We start from the raw sequence: 11,970 nt of genomic DNA, 5'->3' as shown, positions 1-11,970 counted from the left end.
GCGTGTGCTTGGAGGAACTCCAACTGTGGAGTCAAAAAAGTTTCAAAAAGGTGTTAACATGTCAAGCTGCCTGATTCTCTTTGTAATGGAGTGCCGGTCAAAGCGTGATTCACTCGTTACCAACGGAGTGCCCGTCAAAATTATCAATTTTTAATACCCTCCCAAAATAAATAAATAATAAAGTTGTACGTATAATTATATGAAAATGTTAATTAATCCGTCTTATTATCATAAGAGTATTTTGTTTGGAGGGATGGTATTTGATTGGAATCAGGGATTTGATTTAAAATATTTTTGCATAATTAATTTTAAAAAATATTTTAATCAATTAAAATAATATTTTAGTTTAGATTTTTATATATGTTTAAGCTTTTGATTTGACCGGTAGAGCTTCGCCACGACTTCACTCAAGACCGGCCCCTACTAGGCCTCATTTAGACCTCGTCTAACCCATCTCGGACTCCATTCCAGTGCCAAAACCGTTGTCGTTTTACTAAATGTTTTACTAAATCGCATTGGTTTGTATTTTGTTTGTATTGGAGTAGGCCCATGTATATATATATCAATTATGAATAATGATGAAAATTTTTTTTTGGGACCAATCATATATATATATTAATTAGAATAATTATAAGTATAATATATAACTATATGACAAAGACTCGACAAGAATTTCATATTTTTTTTATATCAAATTTTTAATGATATAGGTAAGTGGTAATTTAATTATATAGTATAATTTTAATAGTATATATTTTTGTATTTATATTTTAATAGATCTCATAATAGTAAAGACATGTGTACGTATAGACATTAATATAATATGACTTAAAATTTAAAAAAATATTAAATTTAAATTATGTTTATAATATAGATAATTTCAAATTGAAAAAGTTGAACAAAAATACATAGGATATATTGAAAAAATAATTTAAAACTGTTTCTAAGCTGCCCGACCATGACCCGAGCCAAACACGCCCTAATTATCAACATGGATATCATATTTAGACAAAGCAGGTGAAAATGACACGATACATATGACACGAGTTGAACAAGCGTCAACACCTCACTCCTCCTCTCCACTCTCCACCCCTCACTCCTCGCCTTAATCATTTCTACACTCCCCTGGCCCCACCCACCCTCTCTCCCGCCACTCCTAACCCTAGCTCCCCTCCGATGTCTTCGCCCCTCGCCGGCGCGTACTTCAAACGCGGCGACCCCGTCGAAGTCCTCCGCCCTAACCTCCTCTTCTCCCCCGCCACCGTCCTCCAACCCCCGGGCCCCACCCGTCGCCACCACTACTTCGTCCAGTTCCAAACCCCCCAAAACCACAACACCACCATCATAAACCACAATGATGATAGTGACGTCAGCAGGAGGGAGTACGTGAGCGTTGCTGACGTCAGGCCGGTGCCGCCGGTGGAGCTCAACGCCTTGTTCATGATCGGAGAAGCCGTCGACGGCTTCTTCGACGACGAGGGATGGCGGAGGGGGAGAATTAGGGAAATACTGGAGAATTCTAGGTATGAAATTGTGTTTGGTGAGGGGAATTTAGTGAAAGAGTTTGATCAGTGGAATGTCAGGCGTGCTCGTGTTTGGGATGACGGTTGCTGGGATCCTCCTATTCAGCTGAAGGTCTATCCCGAAACTCGATGAATGAATAATTATATAATGTATTTTTAATCTCGATAAATTAATTAGAGATTCTCTGGCATCATTTGTTAATGTGTTTATGTTATGTGTAATTTATCTTGTCTATACGCTTTTTAGCTCGAAAAATTAGTACTGTGTGTGTGTGTGTGTTCTTATGTTTTGTGTAGTTTATATGTTTTCAGTTAGTACTGTATGTGTGTGTTTATGTAGTGTGTAGTTTATATGTTTATTTACTTTTTTTGACTGTATCGGTTAGGGTAAATTTTATCTTTGTTAGGAAGAGATTTTAGATTAACTTTCTATTTGTTTGGGGTGTTATTGTGTTCTTATAGCTATATGTGTGTGTGAAATTTAACTTTGCTGGTTTAGAATTTGATGTCTATGTATGTTTCCTTATTTTATTGGGTTGGGTTGAATTGTTATTATGGTAGGGTTTTTTCGCCATGGCTAAATGTTGAGATTAAAAGGTGAATTTGTGTGTATATGTAATAATATTTGGTGACTTAGTTCTTGAAGCAAATATGTAGTGGCAAATACAAGTTATTTGGTGGTTTAGGAAGGTTTTGTATATATGTACTTGTATGTGTGTATGATTAGTGTTTTCGTGTAAGATATTTATATATGTATTAACAAATTTAGGTTTTTCGATGCTTTGGGATTTTGGGTTGAAAAAAGAAGATGCCTGAGTCTAGTTGTTTTATTGAATGTATTTCTTTTATTTAAGTGGATGCAACAGCGCTCTTTTACTCCTTTTATATGTTAGGTTTATCTCCATCTAGCTGCTGGAATAGAATTATTGTCTCCTTGTCAAACAATATGGTGGAGAATTACATAATTTGCCTCAATTTTAGCTCTTTCCAACTTCAGATATCTATATGCACTTCAAATATTTTTTTTGCCAAGTAAATATTTGTTACTCTGTTCTTCTAGTCGTGAGGATTTTTTTATAGGGTAATTAATGTTTGTCAATGCGGTTATGACTTATGTATGTCTTGCTCCTTGGGCATTATGTTTATTTATTTATTTCCATATATCCAGGTCCTTGTTAAAAGTAATGATACCTTAATTACATATGCTACAGTACTAGATTACTGTGAATCTTTTGCTATATTGCTATAGAATTCGATATTTGGTTTACCCTAATTGGTCATGTAATATGTTTTGTCTTTATTTTACCTCGAGCACCCGTGTCAGACATGACTCATGATTATGAACGCTTGACACTTCATTTTCGGCTAAAAAATGCAAATTTTCCAGAAGCTGGTATGCCAGTTGTTCACATAATTATGTTGGACACTTCTGACCAAGTCCAACTAACTTCGGTAATAGTTGTAAATGATTGATTATGTTTAGATATTAGCATGTGTTTTTTAACTAATCTGCCTCTATATATGCAGCATTTGGAACCTTGTGTACATAAATCCTCTGAGATGATTGTAAGACCCAGCAAGTTGAAAGTCAGGGTAAAGCATCCCAGACAAACATTAGAAGATAAATTTCCCAAGGGAATGTTGGTAGAAGTGAAAAGTGATGAAAAAGGTTTTGCAGGTGCATGGTACACTGCTAAAGTTATAGGACCAGTAGGGAATGACATGTTCTTAGTTGAATATCAGACGCTGAAAACTGAAGATAAATCTGGTCTCGTTAGAGAACAAGTAAGTGCTTCATGCATACGGCCTTGCCCCTCTGAATTAGAACATACTGATTGTTTCAAGGAGCTGGAACAAGTTGATGCTATGATTAAAGAGGGATGGTGGGTGGGTCACATCTCTAGAGTTCTGAGCGACAGTGTATATCTAGTCTATTTTGCAAGTACTGAAGAGGAAATGTTGTTTGAACGTTCTGAGTTGAGGTCTCATCAAGAATGGGTTGATGGTAATTGGGTTTCAGCCAACAAGGTATGACCTATCACAGTTTGCCATTTAAGCTTTGATACTTCTCTCTGTTGATATAATTTGAAGCATATATTCTTGCCTCAATCTTGAATAATTATATCTCATTTGTACTCGCTGCATGGTTTCAATCTGTTTGATTTACCTTTTTACTCGAAATTTTAAAGCAGACTTCAGCAACCCAGAGGCCAAAGTTACAATTCAAGGTGAAGTGCAATGGAAAAACATCAGAGCCAAAGTTCAGCAGAGGGACGATGGTGGAGGTAAGGAGTGATGAAGCAGGTTACCATGGTTCTTGGTATACTGCAGTTATTACTGATATATTAAAGAATGACAAGTACATGATAGAGTACCAGACTCTGAGAACAGAGGATGAAGCTAAACTCCTCAAAGAGAAGGCAAATATTTCTGATGTAAGGCCTGCTCCCCCTAAGATTCAACGTGTGGATCGTTTTAAAATGCTTGAAGAAGTTGATGCATGGTATAACGATGGGTGGTGGATGGGGCATATCTCTAAGATCCTTGATGGCTTCAAATATTTAGTCTATTTCTGGACCACAAATGAAGAAATAGAATTCCATCATTTCAAGTTGAGGCCTCGTCAAGAATGGATCTTCGGCAAATGGAACTTCTCACTCAGGGTATTACTCTTATCTTGCGATGTATTTTGGGGAAGATTAACATACTATACCAAATAATGAAACATTTGCAGATACCAGATATATATTCCCAAACTTGACTGCTCAACAGTAAACCCTATTAATTTGTTAGAATATGTATGTTGCTGTTATTAACTATTTGCCTTCATTTATACTTTATATGTTGTCCATTATGCTCGTCTACGCTGTTATTCATTTATGCTTCGATATTTTAACATGCAGAAGGAGTCTAAGTTGCCGGTAAACCCTACTATCTCAAAATTGAAGATTCCGTGTGGTAAAGGGATTTCACCAATGGATTTCGATGAGTGGGCAAAAGTAGAAGTAAAAAGTAGCAAAGATTATTATGAGGGTTTATGGTTTCCTGCTATTGTTGTGAGAAAGCTAAAGTATGGAAAGTATCTGGTAGAATTCTTGACACTGGCTACAGCTGATGCTGCCGAACTTCTCAGGGAAGAGGCAGATGCTTTGATGATGCGGCCGTGTCCTCCTGTTAACCAACGTGCTGACCAATACAAACCACTTGAAGAAGTTGATGCTTGGTACCGTGGTGGTTGGTCTGTTGGGCACGTCTGCAAAGTTTTTAGCGGCTCCAAGTACACTATATATTTTAGAAGTACAAATGAGGTACTGGAATTCAAACATTCCTATTTGAGGCCTCATCAGGATTGGATGAATGGGGAATGGATCAAAGCAACTAGGGTACGCCTCTATTCTCTTGCTTGTGAATTCTCTTAGCATGAATTGTTGATTAGAGACTCTCCTCATCAAAAGACATTATAGATAGAATTTGAAATTGTATTGGTATACTGTTGCCATTTAAATAGGAGCAACATCTCCAAGCTCACATATGTTCACACTCAAAATGCATATAGTGCTTGCAACAAAAGTGGATTAATAGCCACGATTCTCTAATATTAAGTTGAGAGTGACATAGTCTCGCAAGAATGGAAAGTGATCTATGCCGAAATAGTTTGATCATATTTTTTTTAATTTTCTTTCTTCTTTAGGCCAAAATGGTTTGGTTAATAGATGTAAATAGGATGTCATAATGTGGGAACAAGGGAAGGGCATACGTTGGAGCTAAAATAATAAATGTAGCAAATGTATGAATAGATACTTCAGTCGACCCATGCTGTCTATGCATCTTAATCACTAATTCTGATCAGTACAAAAAAAATCTTGCACAACTCCATTAATTATAAATGTATTATGTTTCTTCTTTTTCAGGGCCGGAATTTCATGAGCTGCCAGTGATTTACATAGTATTGTGCCGGGGCTTTGATATTTTCTTTTTCGTGGCCCATTGGCGGCAATATACTTAACCTTGTGCATGATAGATCAGATCTAACTGGATAGCTTTTTTGGTTAGGTTCAAGTGGTGGTCAACTCTCGTAGAGTAATTAATCTTCTCGTCGGAAAATGAAACTTCCGTATTATATATTAGACCTGTAGATTGTGATAATAGCTGACGATGTTGAAACTCAAATTATATATAAAAGTGTTAGATATTAATACCGTTAGCCATCAGGTTCTAAAGAGTGGCATGTACTAGAGAGCTCATGGTACATAGATACTTATTGTGTGGCTCAAGAAATTGGATGATCTAGTAGCCTAATTTGATTTTTACTTGCAGTAAGTCCATTTTAAATATGAGTCCTCGTGTTCAATTTTTAATGTATAGTATTGAATTATTGATCCGTATAAATTTGTTAAATTAGGATATTTTGATCCTTGCCAGTTGCCAAGGTTAAAAAATCCTTCATGGATTAAACCTTGAGCAATAATTTTTTGTCATTTGATTGTCTTACTTATATACATATATTTGTGGTTGAAATTAAATCCATATATTTTTACTTGCAGTATATACATATAATTGTGGTTGTACAAGCATCTTCTTTTTTCTTGAATTCTCCAGTTTTACCTCAAATCAGAAAAGGAAAAGCCATTCCTCAATAGTTGATTGAGATTTTTTTTAGAGATCGTTTTTTTTTTATAAGCTTTTTTCAGAGATTGTTGTTGATTGAGAGAATTTTAGTGATTTCAGTAAAGATTCATTTATGTAATCTTGCTGATTTATTTTCTTCTTTATTTACTTGCTCTAAATATAATTTTTTATTAGAGAAAATGACAGTTTGTATCACATATGTTCAGGGGTTTTGTCAAATTGGCCCCCCTTGTAATTTTCAGCACTTTACCACCCCGTTCTTAAAAACTCATTTCATATACTCAAAAAACACTGCGGTTAATTTGCACCGTTGGAGTTAATAAAGTGCAGGGCAAATGTGAAAAAAATCATTTTCAACACATCAAACTTCACACACGTCTAACTTACTTTTTGTTCCCTCAAGCAACAAAATTGTAAACACCACTGAATCAAGCATGCCCCCCAAGTAAAGCTCACTCTTAGGTTCTCCCAACAAATTCAAAATCAAGATCTGGCCATGTCAATTTTTTTAAGCACTGCTTCATACATTTACTCCTCGCCATTCTCAAGTATTCAACTATGACGCTGGAACTGGCAAGCCCCCAAACCCATATAGGATATGCAAAATTATGTCGACAAAATAGTAGATTCTAATTCATTTCACTTCTACAGAAAAAATGCCTGCAACTGGAGACTTCACCTAGATAATAATCCCTCAAAACAAATCAGCAGCAGGGTCGGGTACAGCCCAATCCTCGATAAGATGTCATGCCAAAACATTGTCATATTATTAACATGGCAATAAATTTCCCCAAGGGACTGAAGAGTACAATACATAAACTGCTGATATAAGAAGTCTTTACCACACTCTAAAGACATTTCATAATCTTAAAGTCTGAATATTAGAACGGCAAGATGACAGCAATAAATACTAACAGTACTCAGTAGTCAGCACCTAATCAACTCAAGTGCTTAACATCCAAAATAACAAGCTCGTGGGCACTTATTTGCAGATAAAAAAAACCTTATATGCAATTTAACTTATCATTGTCATCATAAATCAATAGTCCTCAGGGTTCTACAAACCTGATCTAGTAGCGGCTAACAAGACTAGCACTAATGTTCAAAACAAAAATTACAACAGACTGGCCAAAACAAGCTTGTGCACTATTGACATGAAAGATGAATTCATACAACTGACATGCAATTTCCAATGATAATGGCATATAAAAAAGTATATGTCTAATGCTCAGATTGAACTTCAACAAGATTCATATGATTTAAGTCCAGAAGCAATCAGCATCACAATTGATTCATTCAGAAAACCTAATTTCAATTGGAAATTCATCTTAAATTCTTGCATATAATGTTATTTCAGTTCTCCCCCTTATAATATGATGCAGGAAATCGACTACCTACTGGGCGGGATCTTCAGAAAATCTAGCATCGAAGGGAGCAGAAGGGTGGGTAAGTGATGAAGAACCAGCTGTTCCTGAACCTTGTTGTAATTCAATTACTAACCATCTAACAGCTTTACTCATCTGTTCTAACCGAACTGCACTAATAGGTGGAAGACCAGGCGCGGCACTCTGTCCAGTCTTTCCTGTAACAGAACCGGTGGCTTCATCAACCAGACACTCAGATCCTATCCTCTGCTTTACAGACTCAATAAACTCCTCAGCCCGATCACATGCCACTCTAAACAACTCCCATCGCTGCTTAAAATTCTCAAGGGCTGCATCAGTTGCAGGTGTATTTTGTGCACCGGCAAGCTCTTTGGCTTCAAGTGCACCAGCAGCTGCAGCAACATATTCTTGATACGCAGTGTTCAAAGTATCAACAATACTGTCCATTTATCCTGCCATTGCCAGTTAATAAAGCACAAGTTTAAGTAGTTTTTTAAAAAAAAGTGAAATTTTATCTTTGATCTGGTAAACAGAGGGTCTACTCAAATGCTTTATGCAAGTAACAAGTAAGGGTGACAACCAATACGATTATAGTCATAACTCAAAAATGACACAGAACAACTCCATTCACCCGAAATTTACTGAAAAAGTACTCTTTATACGTATCCATATTTAATAAAGATTAGTAAGACCTAAAATTGAGAAAATATCCATAATTGCTCATACAACAAAAGGCGAAAAGCCAAGATATGCGGGAGTAACTGAAAATCAAACTTGCTGGTGTAAGACATGGTATCATGTAAATAAAACCAACTTAAATAAAACATACGTTGTCCACGTCAAAGGGGTTGTATAAGTTCACTTTATATCAGGTGCTAATAAAACAAGAACTTAATAAAAAAAAAAAACTAGCAACCACCAGTTCAAAGAAACTACGGTGTAAACACCAAAACACAAGCAACCTACTGCTAAGACATGGTATCATACTACATAACTATTACAAACGATAACTGAACGATTTAATTGTAACTAAAAGCAAGTACATCAATACACACAAAGGGGGCGTTTGGATGTTAGATGGGAATGTATATCGGGAATGGGAATGAAGGGTATGGCTAATCCAAACACCAACACATGGGTTTGAGGTTCCGATTCCTAACGCTCCTAAAATACTAGCCTATAAAATCAACTTGGATAAAATCCCAAATAATTAAATTACAGTTCATAGTTTCCTAAAATGCATACATAATCGAAATCCATAATTCAATCAGATTATATGATTAATTTATTCACGGACAAAATTAACACAACAAAATACAATTTCAGCGGATGCAAAATAGCAAAATCTAGGTTTAGAAGATATAAAACTTACCAGAATGAGCAGAACTTGTGAGAGATGAAGACAGTAAATCGATTTCTTGATGAACCTTGAGAGAGAGAGAGAGAGGGAGAGAGAGGGAAGGGAGAGAGATGTGATATTGTGATGTATACTCGAGACCTCAGGTGAAATGACTTATGACAGTACCGCTTGTTCAGAGAAGAATGAATTTTAATTAGTTGGGTCTCAAAGGAATGGCCCATGAATGAGCCATTCCATTCGGCTGGCCCAATCAAACGATCTGTTTTTTCATTCAGCCCAGAACAAGTATTCCCTTTCCTCCTAATTGATTTCATAAAGTTGTTTCTGGACCGGATAAAGGAGCGAGCAAAATTATTTGAAATTATTAGATACAGGGATGTTGGGTTTGGATTAGAAGAATAAAATGAAAAAGAATGCGTAAATTATTAAAAATAATAGGGATCTTTTTAAAAATACCCATCTGTAAAATTAGTTTTTTAAAAATACTACCATCTTTTTCATTGTTTTTAAAAATACCTTTTCATAAATTTTTTTTTTTCAAAAATACGATTTGCAACTTTTGCAACCTCATTTGCAACCTTGGGCGGCGCAGCCGTAAAAGTTGCAAATGAGGTTGCAAAAGTTGCAAATGAGGTTGCAAAAGTTGCAAATAAAAATGGAAAGTTGCAACTGTTGCAACTGTTGCAACCTTGGGCGGCGCAGCCGTAAAAGTTGCAAATGAGGTTGCAAAAGTTGCAAATGAGGTTGCAAAAGTTGCAAATAAAAATGGAAAGTTGCAACTGTTGCAACTGCAATTGCAACTAGTTCAACTGAAAACTGTAAGTTGCAAATGAGGTTGCAAAAGTTGCAAATGAGGTTGCAAATGAAGTTGCAACTGCAGTTGCAACTTCATTTGCAACCTCAGTTGCAACTAAATGCAACTGAAAACTATATATAGTTGCAAATGAGGTTGCAAAAGTTGCAAATGAGGTTGCAACTGCAGTTGCAACTTTTGCAACCTCAGTTGCAACTAAATGCAACTGAAAACTGTAAGTAACAACAGATGTATGTTGTGCCCCTGGCGGGGCCATTAGATTACAATAGAATCAACTGAATGCAACCATATGCAACTGAATACAACCATATGCAACCATATATGCAATTACAAATCCTGATTTCAAGTTCCAGTTTTCAAATGTCATTTTCGACCTCATTTTCGGAATCGATATATATATATATATATATATATATATATATATATATATATATATATATATATAGGGAGGTTCAAAAGAGACCGATGGTTTAGGAGAGACCCGAGAGACCTTGAATCTTACCGTTGATTTCATTCTCATCCTATGGTCCAGATTCTTTACATATCAATTAGTATTTATACTTACATTAAGCTAGAAGGGCAGTATTTGGAAAATTAAAAATACAAAATCTGCATACATGTAACATACGTATTTATAAATTTATTTTGTCTCTGATTGATTGAGCTTACCATATCTGAAAAGATTGCGTAAAAATATCCAGCACATTCCTCCAATAGTTGCCATATATCCGATTTCAACTTCTCCATTTAAATGATTCCATATATTTTCAATCCATTAATTGCAATTGGTTTTGGAACTCATTCAAGTTTTGAAACTCAAATCATCTCTAAATTTTGTTGTTTAGAATGAAAGATTTATGAGAGGAATCGTCAGCGAGGTGATGATGAACCCTAGTCTTTTGACTTGAAATTTATCCTGGAGTTTGCTGATTTTTAAAAATTAAATTCATTTTGATGATTGGTTTTGTTATTGACGTGAGAATAGTCTGTGATTTTGTTATTGGAATTGAGGCTCTGGAATTGATATCAAAAAATCTTAGTGGTGCAGTGGGAAGAATTGATTAGAATACCCATATAAATAAGAAAAGTGAGAAGGTTGCTGATACATGGAAGGAACTTAGGACTAACCCTTCTGAATGAGAGGTTGTGAAAACTCAACAAAACAGAAAATTCCTCAATTGTCTCACAGCTTGTGGGAACCCACAAAGATTTCATGATACTTTGATAATTTTGTAGCAACATCTATGGATACATAATCGAATGAGAGGCCATTTGCAAATGAACTATTGATGGATGAATTTCTGATGAAACTTAACGAAGTAGAAAGTATGAAAACTTTCAAGGCTGTGATGATCTAGGGATATTAAAATTTTGACAAAAAGAAAATTGTTGCTAACGTGCATAGCTAGCTGTGATTGTGAAGAGATGTTGTCATCGTACTTCAAAAGGTAGCTATAGAACACTTATTAGATCATAATAATTGAACATATGTAAAAAAAATTGGACTGAAATTTTTCGATATAATAGGAGTTAATTATAGTAGAACATTTACAAGAATAGTTCGTTAGAATCTTAATTGATCCTAACAAATACTTTGTAGAACTCATGTTTAAAACTCGTTTGAATCTTAATGTTCTACTAATTCTAAAGCACTTGAACAAATTTAACAAGCTAAAAAAAACAAAATATAAATATAATATTGAGATAAAATTTAATAATAATTTAATTAGAAAGATAAAATATAAATATAATATTGAGATAAAATTTAATATTTTTCCTACAGGATTTATTTAAACATGAAATTTATATAATATTCACTTAGATATTTTTATTGCGCGGTGTTCTTTAACGTTTTCACTAGTAAATTTAAGTTTTTTTTGATAACTTAGATTTTTATCAAATATCGTAAAATCGTTTCGTGGCAGGTGTTCTTTAAAGTGTTGTATGTATATTTTATGTATATCTAAAGTATTTAATTATTTTAGTCTCACTTAAAATAATTAAATATTTACCCAAAATTATAGGAATATATAGTCAAAAATATACGTGCAACAAAATTGATAATTATTACATTATTGGCTTAAAATATTTTCCTACGAGGGTTCTCTAAAGTATTGTTTAAGTATATGCGTATTTCAATTTGTTATTCTTTGAAAATATTCTTTTAATTACTATGCTTATCAGATTTTTTATGAAATATTGTATAATGTTTTATGATCTTTTATTCTTGTTCTCTTAGTTATAAAAGTTTTTTAGCTA

General features: G+C 34.6%; 2 protein-coding genes across 3 annotated transcripts; one reads left to right on the top strand and one right to left on the bottom strand.

The window, feature by feature from the left end:
- The first annotated feature begins 1,032 nt into the window (after window positions 1-1,032).
- Window positions 1,033-5,723, top strand: LOC108197345 (protein AGENET DOMAIN (AGD)-CONTAINING P1). Of its 2 annotated transcripts, none has more exons than XM_017364932.2 (5): window positions 1,033-1,635; window positions 3,051-3,551; window positions 3,716-4,186; window positions 4,427-4,906; window positions 5,435-5,723. In XM_017364932.2, exons 1-5 carry the CDS (start codon window positions 1,177-1,179, stop codon window positions 5,459-5,461), a joined length of 1,938 nt encoding a protein of 645 aa, XP_017220421.1. In that variant the 5' UTR covers window positions 1,033-1,176; the 3' UTR covers window positions 5,462-5,723. The 2 variants fall into 2 exon arrangements, with proteins under 2 accessions (XP_017220421.1, XP_017220419.1); XM_017364930.2 differs by having other exon boundaries at window positions 3,713-4,186.
- Window positions 5,724-7,358: 1,635 nt separating this feature from the next.
- LOC108197778 (mediator of RNA polymerase II transcription subunit 32) lies at window positions 7,359-9,060 on the bottom strand. The gene is made up of 2 exons (XM_017365477.2): window positions 8,910-9,060; window positions 7,359-7,989 (listed from the first exon to the last, which is right to left on the bottom strand). The coding sequence occupies exon 2, from the start codon at window positions 7,982-7,984 to the stop codon at window positions 7,547-7,549; it is 438 nt and encodes a 145-aa protein (XP_017220966.1). The 5' UTR covers window positions 7,985-7,989; window positions 8,910-9,060; the 3' UTR covers window positions 7,359-7,546.
- Between the last annotated feature and the right edge of the window lie 2,910 nt (window positions 9,061-11,970).

Source organism: Daucus carota, chromosome 8, assembly GCF_001625215.2.
Source record: "Daucus carota subsp. sativus chromosome 8, DH1 v3.0, whole genome shotgun sequence".
NCBI classification, from domain to species: domain Eukaryota; kingdom Viridiplantae; phylum Streptophyta; class Magnoliopsida; order Apiales; family Apiaceae; genus Daucus; species Daucus carota.
This window is presented reverse-complemented; position numbering and strand designations above follow the sequence as displayed.

Coding starts and splice junctions, on each gene's coding strand:
- LOC108197345 (XM_017364930.2), top strand. CDS start 1,177: ATGTCTTCGCCCCTCGCCGGCGCGTACTTCAAACGCGGCGACCCCGTC. Junction 3,552..3,712: donor ATTGGGTTTCAGCCAACAAG/GTATGACCTATC, acceptor GAAATTTTAAAG/CAGACTTCAGCAACCCAGAG. Junction 4,187..4,426: donor AATGGAACTTCTCACTCAGG/GTATTACTCTTA, acceptor TTTAACATGCAG/AAGGAGTCTAAGTTGCCGGT.
- LOC108197778 (XM_017365477.2), bottom strand. CDS start 7,984: ATGGACAGTATTGTTGATACTTTGAACACTGCGTATCAAGAATATGTT.